The sequence below is a fragment of the Bidens hawaiensis genome, unplaced genomic scaffold (genome assembly GCF_021521415.1).
Source record: "Bidens hawaiensis isolate Kalapana, Puna unplaced genomic scaffold, B.hawaiensis_p1.1 tig00006617_1, whole genome shotgun sequence".
In the NCBI taxonomy this organism is placed as follows: domain Eukaryota; kingdom Viridiplantae; phylum Streptophyta; class Magnoliopsida; order Asterales; family Asteraceae; genus Bidens; species Bidens hawaiensis.
In genome coordinates this window covers 1,339,104-1,356,047 of record NW_027491447.1, presented here as the reverse complement: position 1 = coordinate 1,356,047, position 16,944 = coordinate 1,339,104, and the positions used below count along the sequence as shown (strand labels likewise).

The 16,944-nt window shown below is 33.0% G+C and overlaps 1 protein-coding gene across 1 annotated transcript; it reads left to right on the top strand.

Moving 5' to 3' along the window:
- The first annotated feature begins 9,539 nt into the window (after positions 1-9,539).
- LOC143633173 (homeobox-leucine zipper protein REVOLUTA-like) lies at positions 9,540-15,833 on the top strand. The gene is made up of 18 exons (XM_077101523.1): positions 9,540-9,834; positions 10,525-10,684; positions 10,773-10,855; positions 10,945-11,035; positions 11,624-11,719; positions 11,811-11,924; positions 11,997-12,080; positions 12,162-12,317; positions 12,813-12,887; positions 12,970-13,076; positions 13,166-13,325; positions 13,657-13,848; positions 13,927-14,007; positions 14,085-14,219; positions 14,305-14,642; positions 14,750-14,855; positions 15,143-15,292; positions 15,526-15,833. Exons 1-18 carry the CDS (start codon positions 9,590-9,592, stop codon positions 15,673-15,675), a joined length of 2,523 nt encoding a protein of 840 aa, XP_076957638.1. The 5' UTR covers positions 9,540-9,589; the 3' UTR covers positions 15,676-15,833.
- The last annotated feature ends 1,111 nt before the right edge of the window (positions 15,834-16,944 follow it).

Here is a 16,944-nt window from a genome sequence, read left to right as displayed (position 1 = left end):
GGAATTTGAATTTTGGAGAGACACATTTATAATCTCTCTAAAAATGAGACATTTTTGGAATTTTCCCTGTAATATAATGTTTACTCGCCAATTAGTAGATGGAATGTGTTGAATGAGAGTATAGATCCCTTGCCGGATTTAACGAGACTGTTATAATCGACCAAATGTGTGGAATCCATCTGGATATCACTACGGGAATAAGAAGGAGAACAGAAACGGGCACGACACAACTTTATCACTTCAAAACACTCTTCTATTGATTGATTGTCTCGGTTACAATCAATACTAGAGAATACACAGAACAAAACGGCTAGAGAAGTGAAACCAATATCCTAGGGCCGAACTTGACTTGTATTCACGTCAAGTTCGCCACTTACAAGACGAGTGAACTTAGCTTAGTTCGCATATTAATATGTTTGATCCTGCCTTAGCATATACATAAACATAAATGTAAACGACACAAAACACAATGCATGAACTACATACTTGATTACAAACAATTAACTATTAAACTAATATCTCCGAGATGCACCAATAAAGAGATTTTGTGACAAGCTTCAAGCTAATCCAGATGTATTTTTTTCTGTGTTTAAAAAACCAGATCGTAAAGGTCAGTAGAAAAACTGACAAATAAATCAAACCTAATACATACAAATTGAATGGTGTTAAGAAACAAGCGTAACTAGTGAAAATGAAACCGAACTACCTTTGGCCCCTCTTTTTGTCGTACTTCCAGTTTTTTGATCAGACCAGCTGACTGAAGTGATGAATCTTTGAAACAGTGGATTCAACTATCGACATGATTTTAAAATCACTTATGCAAAGTGTATCGGTTAAAGTATGTCGAAATTATTTTCTTTTAGTCTTTGGCGATCAACGAAATAGCCAACTATTAATTGATGTTGTAAACGTGCTTAACACCAAAAATTGTAAAAAGATTGGAGTCGTATTGTGAGCAAGACAACGAAAAATGTTTTGTATGGGAAAAGGAAACAAAATTGGTAATCTTTTCTAAGTTTTAATTCTTGTTAGATACTAAAACAATGTATAATTTGAATCATATTTTAACATCAAGAATACCATTTTAATGAACTTTAAAATAAAAAGAAAAATGTTATTTTGAAAATGTTAAAGCGTGTCTTGGACTTCTTTGGTGGCATAATCTAAAAATGACAAGTACACCACATTCAACACCACATATTGCATTGTATATTGCATTGTATTATGAAAACATCAACGATTTGAACAAGCAACACTCGTAAGTGATCACAAGCAACACTCGTAAGTGTTTATTAATGATGAACAATTCATTACAGAGATAAGAGAAACAAAAAAAAATGATTACAATTAATTTGTCTACCGACATCTAAATGCCTAATCCCCAATTTTGTGTTTAACAGCTATTAACTAACAGCTCCCAACTTACATCTTTAGCCCTTCCAGAAATGATAATATTACCCTCAGGTTAAGGAACACTAAACAATTAGATCTTTTTCTTTAAATACATTAAAAAATATGTTAGATGGTGCAACAGTTTTCATCTATAACTATTGCGTGCCACCGACGACACATCACCATCTTCATTTATCTTTCAACCTATGTTATATGGTTCGGTTTTTACCCATTTTTATTTTTTTCGTAACAATAATACTTATTAGTTTTAAAACAACTACCTGCTAACTAGAAATAAAAAAATAAAATAAATAATTAAGTGTTTTCAATAATTAGATAATAAAAATTTACATATTAATTAAAAACCATGATTAAAAACCACATAATAAAAAAAATCATTAAACACCACACACACGCACGTAGGATAGACTGATAGTATTGTTTCGCCGGGAAATGACAATGGTTATGGTGAAAAACTAAAGTGAAAGATCATAGTGCCCAGAACCCCCTTACGTTTATAATTTTTTTGAACATAAATATAAATTAAAAATCAATAAAAATTTATTAGAGAACCCCCCCCCCCCCCAAACACACACATACCCCCACCTACATTCGTTGTGTACACAACAAACCCGACCAAAACGAAGAGGAAAATGAGGGTGGGGGCGGTGTTTATCACGTTTTAGGGCTAGTAGTGGACTCCACAATGAGCCACTACTCCCGGCTTTATGATTATGATTAAAACTTAATCACAAGATAATCATATTAGGATCTCCACGGGTCCATGCACCCGTCTCTCGTTAATAACCCATAAAAAGTTTATGAATCTAAATCAACATTATATTATATTATTATTAACCAATATTATTAATATAAGCCCATTAACGATATTATACACACACACACTATATAACTATCAGTCGTTTCGTATATCGTTCATAGTTACCAGTTAAGTAGATTTTATTTCTTTGTCCAATGCGTAACTTTCACAGGTCATAACTCGGTCGATCACGTTAATTAATCAGACGGGTCAATTTCTCCAACAACTAGATTTTAAAGAGAAGCATTGGTGTAGGAATTAATGTCAATTTTGCACTTGTCGAGATTAATACGCATCAAGAGCCAATCATGAGCACCTCAACCAATGAGTATGTTCAATATACTATGTTGACTCTTAGACCACCCGTCTCGTTGAACGAGCTCAAAACGCCGGGCACGCCCCCCTCCTCCTCCCGACTCATATACTTTTGTCAAAACCAGTCATTTAACTAGTTTGACTTCTAAATTATAGGCCGTAAGAGTTTGAACTGGCGGCCGTTTCATGTGTCTCCGATTTAATCGTTTTCGTGTGTCGTTAAGTCCTTTATTTAAATATGACTTAATACATTATAAAGATAATCACGCGTTTCAAATTCGTGACGTGTGACACAAGCATAGATTAGGATTGCCAACTTTGCTATTATCATTTTGACATATGTATGTGAAAGCAATTAATAATTAGGAAGACTGAATTATAGGCCAAAGACTCTTTCTTTCAACAATTAATTACTAAAGCAGTGAATAAGATGAAGTGATGAACCACATCGGTACGTCTTCGAAATTAAGTTGGACCCGTAACACATTAACTAAAAGATGAAGAATATATATAAAGTTAATGATAAAAAATAATGAAAGGAGCTAGGGACCATGGTACACGCGCAAATGGCTTTTGTCTAACGTTGGTCCGGAATTTAGAAACCATATTTATGCCATGTGGTCATCCACCCTGGTCCAGGATCCACACCTTTGTACATACATTACTCAAATCATCCGAGCACACTTCATTTCTTTTTTTACACATTTTGGACCAATGTAGCCAACGTCTTAGTTGGATTTTCTTAAAATAACGCTATTAGATTTACATAAGAAGCGTGTTTATTTTAAATTTTTATTGCGGTCAATGGCGGCTGTTTTTACGCAATAGTGTAAATTTACCCTGTTTCCTTCGAAAATTTTCATACGTAGTGTAAATTTAGCCGTTTTTGGCCGAAAATTTTTATACGTAGTGTAAAATTTAGTCCTTTTCGGCCGAAATTTTTTATTCGTAGTGTAAATTTAGCTGTTTACGACCGAAAATTTTAGCACGGCCCCCTTCGTTTGTGAAATTTTGTATACATTTTGTGTTCGGCCCCCCGGTGTCTTAGTCCAAGCTTTGCCACTGATTGTGGTTATGTTTGTTGGCAGGGGATGTCAACTTGTTAATCAAACACAAAATTCACGGATATGAATTTAATAAACGATTTCTGGTGAGATTCGGATTGGACATGCGTGCTCTAGCTTGAGAACATACATGGACGAGTTTGAAATAGTACCATAATCTGAGCATTTTAGGTTGAAACAAGTTATAAAAAAACACATAAAAAATAAGTTGGGCACTTGAACTGAACCCGTGATCTACGAGTTAGAAGACGGAGGTCAAATCAATGAGACAAGGCCACGGTTCGTTTCAAATTTCAATTTAAACCTTTGTAACACAAGCTTCTTCCTCACGTAATCGAAATTTGAAACAAATTGAGGGTTGGCTCGCTGGGTTAACCTTTGTCTTCTAACTCGTAGGACAAGGGTTCAATCACTATGCCCAACTTATTTTTAATATGTTGTTTTTTGCTCTCAATTCAAGCAAAATTGCATTTTCATTATAAGGTATGTAATGTTTTTTTTTGGTTTGCTTATGATAAAAAACTAATCCAAATATCCAGTTGAAATAAATTCAAAAAATATACTAAAGTTGCATAATTAAACAAACCGCATGTATGAAAATGATACTTATCTCAAAAGAGAATAAATTTATCAATTTACCCATGACTGAACGAACAAATTGACGGAGTTAGAAAAAAGTACTTAAGTGACAAATTCTAAAAAAATAAAGTAGCCATTTGATATAAAATAAAAAACGGTACTAAATTTACGTAATTTGACAAACCAAATGTACTGATATGCAGTTAACTCTTAATAGCTTTATGTGCCATATTATCAAAATATTTGTTAAATACAGTATATAGATATTTGAAAAATAACTTTAAATAAGCTTTTCACATCAACATGAAAGACAGTAAGACACTGATCACTTAGATGTTGTCCTTTTAACCCCACCAATCATTTTGTGTTCTTATCTTACATTTATAAATATTATGCGATAAAAGAAAAGAAAAAAGGTTTATAGATCAAGATTTCTCAACATATACCTATAATATTTGCTTAATTATATTATGTGGTTTATAACGAGACTCGAACACCCGACCCGTAAGCACCATTATATAATGGACTGAATGGTCATTAATAAAGAAGTTTAGTACTATAGATGTATATTTTTTAATAGTGTTTGAAACCATCTCAATACTTGGGTGAGTTTTTCTGAGACAACGAAGTTAACAATTCATATTGACTTTGACACTTTAGGCCTTATTTACTCAATAATACTATCAAAGAGGAAACCCACCGTTGTAGAAAAAAACCCCTTGAGTTGTATCACGAATTTGAGACCTTAGATCCAAATATCTTTACTATTATCTCGATATAATTGAAACAAAAACTCAATTTTAAAACTGCACAAACAGTTTAAATTAAGGGCTAATGATATAGGGGAGGTGACGGGGATGCGTCAATATTGGATTTGACCCAAATAAAGCTCTGCCTCACCTTGCCATCTTAATTTAATAACAAAATCCACCCCCATCTCCCATATCTTTTACTGTTTCTTTTTGGCAAAAAAACTATTATTACAAATTATGATCCTATGAGATTTATGCAATTAATATTTTGGGATCTTTGGGTAGCCTTTTACTCTTTTTTTATAATCTATTCTTTTTTTTTTTGAACGGCCAGCGTCTCCAAGTTATCTCAAGTTTCGGGAAAAGCTGACCCGTCCGAAGACCCACTGGTGGTAAAACCCGGATGTCATTTGAATCGAATTGAAGATCACAAAGATTTCCTTCATTGAGCCACCCATATCCCTCCCAAAGTGTTGGAAGCGGGAATTAAACTTGGGTAACATTAAGAAACCCAAGTTCTCTACCACTGCACTACATTGGAAAGGTATATTGTATTCTAATATATGAAAAAAGTTAATATATTATTTTCTAGACCTATTAAATTTGTAAAAATCTGTTTATAATATACATGTTGATAATTAAACTAAAAAATGAAGTCTTTACTATTGAAACTGGTTCATTTATAATAAAATTACTTTCTAAGAACGTAAATATACCAAGACAGATAATATTTTTTATCGTATAATGTTTAATTTTAATTTATAATAGAAGTTTATGTTATCAGCAAATGACGTGTGTCAACCAACAAACATACGCTAGCAACATTTTACATGTACGTTTTGTGTGTTCAAATTCTAAAATGCATTTATTTTAATAATTTAACGAAAGGATTATTCAGATCAATTACAATTTAACGATCACATTTAATTCGTTCACAATTTACCACGGACTTCTAGTCCAATGATATTTTGGTGGTGAGATAAAACTTAGTGACCATCAGGTCCTGAGTTCGAATCTCACAATAGGGGTTTTTTCTCAAATGAGTTTCCTTCTGAATTGGTGGCTTGGTGGTGGATATGATCGCGTGGTACCATTGGTGACACGATGATACTCCAGTGGTCCGTGAGTGATCCAAATTAGTCGTTCAAAAAAAAAAAAATTCATTCACAATTTATACTAATTTTTTGGCGGACTTAATAATGATTACGTAAGTTAAAGGCTGAAAAAAAAAAGAAAAGTATCTATTTGTTTGCAACATCATTTTTTTTTTTTTGCAAATTGAAAATAAATATCTCATCTTTTGTGTATTGGGCGATAATGTTTTCACCTTTAAAAATCCATGTCAACGGTCTAACTTTTCAACTATTTATTTCTCAATTGACTTCTGATGAAAAACACTTCACGTCGTTAAGTGTTTTATGAATTTCAAACCGATGTTTTATGTTATAGCTTTTGAACTGAAGCAAGATACGAGTCAACTGAAGTAAAACTTCTATCGAAACAGTAATCCTAACAACGAAACAATGTTTCAATTCAGGTGCTTGAATTTCCACTTAGCGACATTAAGTGTTTTTTAACGGAGGTCCATTTAAATAAAAGTGGTCAAAATGTTTGACTGGTGGCAGAGATTTTTAAACGTGAGATTATTATCGGCCAATACACAAAATGTGAGATTATTTATCTTCATTTTGCCTTTTTTTTAGTCAGGCCATGTCTTACGCAAATGCAAATATGATTGGACTTGAGTTTTGCCATAATAGCTTGTAGGACGCGAAATAAGCGAATGTGAGAGGGCTAGAGGGTGTTGGGACATTTTTTTTTGTAGTTGTTAGATGCATGGAGAAACTGGTATAACGACTATTTGTGTTTAAATTAAAAACTATGTTTAATAATTAAATATAAAAATCCACATATGTTCTTCTTTTTTGATGAACGAGGTGATCATTCACACCCAACCACAATGCTTAAAGTCGTGGCATCATAGTGATCTTTGGATATGCTATGTGTTTTTTTGGTGTGGATCCAACAATAATATCAATGTTATGGATCAATCACCTGTTTTTAATGGCATCATTGATGAAATTGCATATGGACAAACATTTTATGTCAATAATGAAGAGCATGAGTATTATCTTTGCATGAAAGTTATCCAAAGCACACCCTTATTGTGAAAATGTTTACATGCACCAGTTGAGGATAAACGAATATTATACAAAGGCTCAAGAGTAGGCTAGAAAAGATATTTAATGATAATTCTAACATCTTGAAAAAAAGTGAGCTATCATCGCCAAACTGACACGAATGTGGTCAAAGAAAAAAACATAAAGAATGCAATGTACGATTGTATGTACGGTACGATACGATCCTAGATGACAAAGGGAAAACAATTTGCCAAACCATGAATTCTCAAATCCAAACAGTTTTTGCCATGATAAACAACACATGAAAACAAGCTAACTGAGCAATACACAATAACAAAACTCATAATAACCTTTAGCCGGGTTTGGATTGAGCATATTTGGGAGTTTTGTTTGCATGTTGGTTTGGTTGAATATATTTGGTTTAGTATTTTATTTGTAGTTTTTTATATTTTTATTTTTGCATTAATACAAAAAATTAAATTAATATCTATATTTTTTATCAAAATTTTAAATATTTTTTTTTATTTAACTACAAATTAAAATATTAAATAAATATAATAATAATTAATGACAATCATGATTAAAGAAAGCCATTCACATTTCACATCTCTTATAACACATGTAAGCGGATGTGAAAAGTGAAAGCCACAACTACTTATACGTCACATATGTGGCACCTATATGGCATTTTAACTTTCTATAAAACATATCCTTAAAGCCTCTTAATCTTTACTATTGAATTGAACTTTCAAGGGTTTTAGTACGCTCATTGTCTTTGTCCGGGATTGACATATGACGTTCATTTAATTTGATAAAAAGAGGATTACGTTCATGCATTACGCTTAGGGCATTGTGTAATATGTATCTTCCATTGTGTTTTACGTTTCAGGTTATTGTGTAATATGTATTAATCATTATGTTTTATATAGTATATAATATATTGTTATTTTATTATTATATTTACATATTAGGATTACACAGTAGTTTTATTAGTATTAAAAAAAAATACAACGATGAGTAGAAAAACACAATGACAAGCAGAAAAACACAATGACATTATTTTTTAATTTTTATATAACAAAATCATACTCATATTAAAGATAAAAAACGCTTGTTATTATTGTGATTTTTTTTTATTTTAAAAATATCATATGAAAAATTATAGACGTTTTAAAATGATGAAAGAATTGACATGTGAATTGCATGTAAAGAGAAAAAAAAAAGTCTTATTATTTATATGACCTTCCCACCTTGACCCTACTTGACGCATGCAAATCAATTATAACTTTTCACACTTCGTATTTTTGTAAGCCTTTGCTTATCCCTCATTTACTGTAATCCAGGCTTTCCTTTTTATAAATTATAATCACTTTACAACTAAAAGGACATAATATAAAATTAATACAAGCATAAATAAATTAAAATTGTTAAATTTTATACTAATTTAAATCAAGAACAATTGAATGGCTTTTTTTTAATATGTAGATCTAACTCTACTAATAAAAGAAAATAATAAGATGATATGGCAATTCCATATTTATTTTAGGTCTAATCTTTCTTTTCATTCATTCTACCTATTCATAGGTTATGAGCAAAAACTATTTTGGCAAATGAGTTATAATTTTCTTTATAATCTTTCATCCCATTCTTCCGATCTATTCATGGATCATGGGCCAAATATAATTTTGCCAAATGGGTTATAATTTCTTTTATAATTCTCTAATTACTCATCTTATTTATCCTTCGTATCCATGGGTCAAAACAATTTTGACAAATGAGTTATAATTTATATTCTAATTTTCTAATATCTCATTTCATTCATTATAGTTATCGATGGGTATGAGTCAAAACAATTTAGACAAATGTTGTATATTGTTGTAATAGGTCATCTCATTCTAATTTGTAAATTTGATATTATAGACTTCTATTATTTGTAGTATATATTTTATTTTCCTCTTACCTTTAATTTTGTTAATTTTTTTAAAAAGCGTACCTTATTTTTTTTATTATTTAACAAATCTCGTATAATATATGGGTTCAGAAGCTAGTTATATTTATAGATATAGATATGTATGTTACCAAAGGCTGGCTCGAGACTGCGCACACCAGCAGCATATAACACTGTCATTTTTGGATTTCCAACACCCCTCTCTCTCTCTCTTCTTTTTAGCTCTCAGACAAACTCAGACCTGTATCTATCTCTGTGTGTGTATGTATCTCTACTGTGTGTAATTCCCATTAATAATCTCTCTCTCTCTATCTATCTGCATTTGTTGTCTTGCTGTTTAATTTCCCCTGCAACCCACCATGCCTAGGGTTTCAAACACCCTTCAAATCTTCTTCTTCCTCAGCTAACCCACCTCCCAAAATCCTTCCTTTCTGGGTTTCTTGAACTCAACCTCAAAATCAAATCTTTTCTTCCAAATTTTTCTGGGTCTTGTTTCTTTCTCCAAGATTTCAAGATTCTTGAAAAGGGTCTGCAAAAGAATTATAATTTGACAATAAAAATCAGGGCTTTTGGTGAAAATGGTTATGGTGGTTCAACATCAGCAGCATACAGAGATGGGTGATAATAATAACAGCATAAACAAACACCAGTTGGATAATGGGAAGTATGTAAGGTATACTACAGAGCAAGTTGAAGCTTTGGAAAGAGTTTATGCAGAGTGCCCAAAACCTAGCTCTCTGAGGAGACAACAGTTGATCCGAGAATGCCCTATTTTGTCTAACATTGAACCTAAACAAATCAAAGTTTGGTTTCAAAATCGCAGGTATATTTGGATCTTTTTAATTTGTTACATATGTGTGTTTACATTTTTAGCAGAGATAAAAAGGGAAACAGAAGAATGTAGGTAAAATTGGTTATTGATTTATACTTGGGTTATATTATTTTTGTGTTATAGATGTAAAATTTAATTTTTGAATGCCATTATTAAGTTTGATGTCACATTTTTAGTACAGGGTTTAAAAGGGAAAAAAGGACTTCTGTAAAATTGCTTGATTTGTGAAGTTTTAATCATGTTATTTTCTGTTTATAGTTGTAATTTGATCTTTGAATTTGGTTATTACATGTGAGTTCATATTTTTGAGTACAGAATGAAAAAAGGAAAATAAAGGAATGTTTGTAAAATTGTTAATGATTTACACTTACATCATATTATTTTTGTTTTTATAGATTTACATCTGATATTTGAATTTCATTATCACATGTGATTTACATATTTTCATCATCATCATCATCATCATCATTAGAATTAAAATGGGATAAAAGGCTTTTGTAAAATTGCATGATTTGTGAATTTTAATCATATTATTTTGTGTCTACAGCTGCAAATTTGATCTTTAAATTTAATTATTACATGTGATTTCGCATTTTTTTGTACAAAATCAAAAAAGGAAAAATGAATTTTTGTAAAGTTGTTTAATGATTTATGCTTAAATCATATTAATTTTGCGTTTAGATGCCGAGAGAAGCAACGGAAAGAATCTTCTAGACTTCAAACAGTTAACAAGAAGCTATCTGCCATGAACAAGTTGTTAATGGAGGAAAATGATCGCCTACAAAAACAAGTGTCTCAGCTTGTATGCGAAAACGGTTTTATGCGCCAACAAATGCACACAGTATGTCTATACATACGTTTTCGTGTTTAAATTATAATAAAAACACAAAACAAGATCCAATTTTGATAAAAAACAATGATATTTGCAGGGTTCTGCAGCTACAGATGCGAGTGGTGATTCTGTGATTACCACTCCACAGCATTCTTTGAGAGATGCTAATAACCCGGCTGGGTAATTTGGTCTTTTGATATATTAGTTGGAAAATTTATATTCTTTTTTGTATGGAACTTGTGATGTGTTCTTTAATTTGGATTCTGTAGACTCCTCTCGATTGCCGAAGAGACCTTGACAGAGTTCCTTTCAAAGGCTACAGGAACTGCTGTTGATTGGGTCCAGATGCCTGGGATGAAGGTTATTTTTTACAGTTTCATAGAATCTAAATCAGATTAGTTCTTAACAACCTTGATTAAAATGCCTAATTTGGTTATCAAAATCTTATATTTTAGTCTAACTTATGATAACATTGATAAAATGTCTATTTTGGTTATCAAAATTTTATCTTTTTTTGTCAAACTTTAATAACTTTGGTTAGAATGTCTAAATGGTGGTTTAAAATCATATCTTTTTTGACTAATTAATAATAATCTTGATTAAAATGTCTAAATTGGTTATCATGATCTTTTTTTTGTCCAACTCATAATACTTTGATTATTAGAAGTCTGATTGGCTGTCAAAGTTATATATTTTTTCGACTAATTAATAATAATCTAGTTTAATACCTCGAAATTGGTTATCAATATCGAATCTTTTCGACTGGTTAATAATAATCTTGATTAAAATGTCTAGATAGGTCATTTAAATCGAATCTTTTTGTCCAATTCATAATAACATTAATAATTAGAATGTCTAATTGGTTGTCAAAATCATATCTTTTTCAACTAACCATAATAACATTGATTAAAATGTCATAGTAACAAAAATGAAATATCTTTTTTCCAGCCTGGTCCGGATTCGGTTGGGATCTTTGCCATTTCACAAAGTTGTAGTGGAGTGGCAGCTAGAGCCTGCGGTCTTGTAAGTTTAGAGCCCACAAAGGTAACAAATAACAACAATATTTTCTTATTTGGAAAATTCAATTATTTATCTAATGTTTGATTTTGTTTATAATAAATTTCATGGCTTATAGATTGTAGAGATCCTTAAAGATCGTCCTTCTTGGTTTCGTGACTGCCGGAGCCTTGAAGTGCTCACAATGTTTCCAGCCGGAAATGGGGGTACAATCGAACTTGTATATATGCAGGTAAATATAAATAATAATTCTATAATAATATTTTGTTATAAAATAATTAATTAATGTATGAGTTTGTATTAGACTTTTGCCCCAACCACACAAGCTCCTGCACGCGATTTCTGGACCTTAAGATACACAACAAGTTTAGATAACGGAAGTCTCGTGGTATGCGTATTATTACCATTTTACCCTTTTTATCATATTTTATATATTTTTATTTGACACTTTTTTTTGTGGCTATGTAAGGTGTGTGAGAGATCTTTATCCGGTTCTGGTGCGGGCCCGAATCCGGCTGCTGCTGCTCAGTTTGTAAGAGGGGAAATGTTGCCAAGTGGCTATCTTATCCGTCACTGTGAAGGCGGTGGGTCCGTTATACAGATAGTTGATCACTTGAATCTTGAGGTAAATGGATTATTTTTAATATTATGTCATAAGTACCCATTTGGAATAATACAGGAGGAGTCGTATATTGGCCAATTGATTAGGGTTATAAGTGAGCCTAGCCAAGCCAGATTATGCTTCACTCGGCTCGTTTATTTTTAATGAGCTGAAATGCTGAGATTGAACTCAGCTGGTAAAAAGCTCGAGCCGGTTTGTTGCTCGTCGAGTTAGCATTTTAAAAAAATAGTTTCATATTTTTACACGTATCTATACTTACAAAAAATGAAAAACAAATATTTTAACATACACATAATGCATACATAATAAACTACAAAATTTATAATTTTTATTTATTAACTAAAACTGTGGGTGAGACTTTTTCGTGCTAGCCATGAACCGCGAGATTTTTGAACAACCCTACAAATGATCTACCCCTGTAGGATTATTCGTTTATTTGGTTTAATAAAAATAAGCATTACAAATTATTGCTAAAAGTTTTAATTCTTGATTGTTTAGGCGTGGAGTGTGCCCGAGGTTCTTCGTCCACTTTATGAATCTTCCAAAGTTGTAGCCCAAAAGATGACCATTGCGGTTTGTCAAATATTCTAAATATTTATTCAAACATGTCAACTCTCATGATTATGCTTATTTATTTATTGTGCATCGGATGTAGGCGTTGCGCTATATTAGGCAAATAGCTCAGGAGTCAAGTGGAGAGGTAGTTTATGGATTGGGAAGACAGCCGGCTGTTCTGAGAACATTAAGTCAAAGATTAAGCAGGTTAATATAATTTTGTGATATTTTTAATGTGTTAGTATCTTTATAATAATTATGTGACTTAAAATTATACATTTTGCTTCAACTTGTAGAGGCTTCAATGATGCCATAAATGGATTTAGTGACGATGGGTGGTCGTTAATGAACTGTGATGGTGTTGAAGACGTAATTATTGCAGTGAATTCAACTAAGAATCTTAATAATTCAATGATTGGAGGGATTCTCTGTGCAAAGGCCTCCATGCTGTTTCAAGTGAGTATCTTTACGGGCCTGCGGGTTGGGTAACGGGAGAAAGTAGGTCAATTTGGGTGTTGGTTGATCTGGGGTAAGAATGGGCTGACTCAAAAGTTTGGCGGGTGGGGCAACGGGCCAAAATGAGATCTTTTTGGTATGGGTTTAGAAAGGTAAGCTGGGTTGACCCAAGGGTCACAACGGGCAAAAGGGTAGTATGCGGTTAGTTTTACCCCAAAGTCAAAATGGGTCAAATGGGTAGCTTCTGTTAGTCAAAACAAACTCCCACCTCTTAATTTGAATCAACTTTCCGTCAAACCATTTCTTGAACTCAATTACTTTTTATAACCAGAACGTGCCACCTGCGGTGCTGGTTCGGTTTTTGAGGGAGCATAGGTCAGAATGGGCCGACTTCAATGTAGATGCTTATTCTGCTGCATCGGTTAAAGCCAATTCGTATAACACATATCCTGGAATGAGACCGATCCGATTTACTGGCAGCCAAATTATTATGCCTCTTGGCCACACAATCGAACACGAAGAGGTATTTTTCTTATTTTCTAAAATTATTTTCATGTTCACAATTATTAATTGTTTATGATTTATGTTTTCTTTCATGTAGATGCTTGAAGTTGTAAGACTTGAAGGTCATGCACTTGGTCAAGAGGATCCGTTTTCGTCTCGTGACATTCATCTCTTGCAGGCACTTTTTCTTACATTTTGGTTATTTAATATCACATAAATACTTTTAATGATTTATTAATTCTTTTTTTAATTTAGTTATGCAATGGGATTGATGAAAATGCTGTGGGAGCTTGTTCCGAGCTCGTTTTTGCCCCGATTGATGAAATGTTTCCAGATGACGCGCCACTTGTACCCTCGGGATTTCGTATAATCCCCTTGGAGCCCAAATCAGTTGAGTTCATAATAACAATGATAATAATTTTTTTTAAAAATTTTCTCTTTTAACCAATTTGACTAACTGGTCCATGTTAAACAGGGTGATGCAAAGAACACAATGGCAACCACACATCGAACGCTTGACCTAACCTCTAGTCTAGACGTGGCCCCGACAACAAACCATGGTTCAACCGACATCTCAACGTGCCAAACTGCGAGATCAGTTCTAACCATCGCATTTCTGTTCCCGTTTGAGAATAATTTAGTTGAAAGTGTGGCTACAATGGCCAGACAATATGTTCGAAGTGTGATCAATTCGGTTCAGAGAGTTGCTATGGCTATTTCACCTTCGGGTTTGAGCCCGTGCGTGGGACCCAAACTGTCTCCCGGCTCACCTGAAGCAATCACTTTAGCTCAATGGATCTGCCAGAGCTACACGTAAATTTTCTTCTTTTTTTAGAAGTTTTTTTTTTCTATTTTATATTTTTGCTGCTTGTAAATCATTTTGAGAATACCTGATGCCAATTTGTGGTTGACCTTTTCAGATACCATTTAGGAGCAGATTTGCTAAGCTCGGGTTCGGTTGTTGGGGACTCGTTATTGAAAGATCTTTGGCAACATCAAGATGCCATTTTGTGTTGTTCTTTAAGGGTATGGTCAATATCTCATTATCTTTTTCTTAAGATGTGGAAAGTGGGTTGACCCAAAACACTTACATTCGTAAGTTTTAGAATTAATTACATGGATGGTCCCTGTGGTTTGACCTGATTATGGTTTTGGTCCCCAAGTTTGAAAAATTACATCTTTAGGCTGGTAGTTTGCAGATTTGTAACAATGACGGTGGTTAACCTTTTCTATTGTCTTATCTTTGTTCTTTTTTTTTTTAATCCGGATGGTACCTATTTCTAATCTAATATGGTTCCTTTGCGGATTTCCAGTCGCTTCCGGTTTTTATGTTTGCAAATCAAGCTGGGCTTGATATGTTGGAGACAACTCTTGTTTCCTTACAAGACATCACTCTAGACAAAATGTTCGATGATTCTGGACAGAAGGCATTGGTTCCCGAATTTGCCAAGATAATGCAACAGGTACTAATTTCAACCTCTTGTTATGAGTTTTCTTGCATCGTTAGTAAAAAAAGGTTACAACTTTAGGCATCTTTAAGGTAAAAGATCATGACCCTTAATGAATTCAACTTCTGTTATGATTTTTTTTTAGTGTAAAATAATAAAGATCACAACTTTATGCATCTTTATGGTAAAAGATCCAGTTTTTGCGGTGAAAGTTCATGACCCTTTATGTAAATTGTGCGAGTTTTCAGGGATACACACATTTGCCTGGTGGGATTTGTATGTCGACAATGGGGCGTCACATAGCGTATGAACAAGCGGTAGCATGGAAGGTTTTAGCAGCAGATGAAAGTACCGTTCATTGTCTTGCCTTCTCTTTTGTCAACTGGTCATTTGTGTAATAAGTTATGGGTTTTTTGGACTCTTTGCCCATTGGTGAAGTTTAGGAACGAAAACACTCGGATAAAAACTTGTTTAGGAATGGTGGGATTCGCTTTTTGTATGAACTATGTAGCATTGACTGTTTGTTTCCAGTGATGCCATTCTTTTTGTTGTATTAGCTTTGTTTTAAACTTTAAAGGGTGCTTGGATTCCAGTGTTCCTTCTTACCCACGCCCATAGCTATTCAACAGATCATGATTGTTTAAAATCATACACAAGCTTGATTTAGATTTCCATATTTTGATGAATATTATCGAGCAAAAGGGCAAAACATTAAACGCGATTTAAGGAAATGACATACAAAAGCGGTGGTTATTACATTTTCATAATTTTACCCTAACTATGGTCTCAAGAAACGACTGGTCGATATTCTATTTTCGTCATACGATGAGTAAGATGGACTCAGATGTAAATTGAATTCGGTTCACTTATTTCCTGGTTATACGGGTTTTTAGTGTAAGAACGAACACTTTGAATATACATATTATCTTTTTAATGATGTTAAATATGTTTATGTTTTTTTGCATTGCATAACTCTTAGTTTTTATGAGATCATTTCCCGTGTTCTAAGGTAATAATCCATTCTATTGCATTGTGTTGGTCGGCTGGAATGGTCGGTTTTACATATTTAACAATCTAACTGTTCAGTTTTGGCTGCTTGATCGTCTTTCTAAATCATTAGTTTCTGTTAAAAGTTTTAAAATGATAAAGATGATTAATTATTATGATAAGTATACCTATTCCGAAAATTAAAAATATATGTGATAAAGGTTAATCGGCCTGTTCGGGTACATGGACGGTTCCAAGTTTTAAACAGGACCAAACTGTTTGATTCTTCACTCTGTTTTAACGGTTTTGAACACCTGACTAATTAAAGGGTGTTTTGTGAGTGACTTGTCTTGAAACCGAACAAACACAGTCTAAATTCATTCCTAAGATTCAATGAAAGCTGTTTAGGTAAAACTTTGGTGTGTGCATTTGAGAATTAGTGGTCCCAAGGTTGTCTTTTTGAATGGTATTTTTTAAGGGTAGGTTAGTGGGTTGTGGTGGTTATGTGTGGTCCATTTAGTCCTGATCTGGGTTGACATGCTTTATCTTTTTTTACTAGTGTTGTTGCTGTCATGACATTCTTTATATGTCAATCAGATTAGTGCCTAAAAAGACACTTTCCCACAAACTCAATCATGGATCATGTGTTGGTCAATTTGCAGTGCTTTAAGCCATAAATT

Coding starts and splice junctions, on each gene's coding strand:
- LOC143633173 (XM_077101523.1), top strand. CDS start 9,590: ATGGTTATGGTGGTTCAACATCAGCAGCATACAGAGATGGGTGATAAT. Junction 11,925..11,996: donor TCGAACTTGTATATATGCAG/GTAAATATAAAT, acceptor AGTTTGTATTAG/ACTTTTGCCCCAACCACACA. Junction 15,293..15,525: donor TTGCCAAGATAATGCAACAG/GTACTAATTTCA, acceptor GCGAGTTTTCAG/GGATACACACATTTGCCTGG.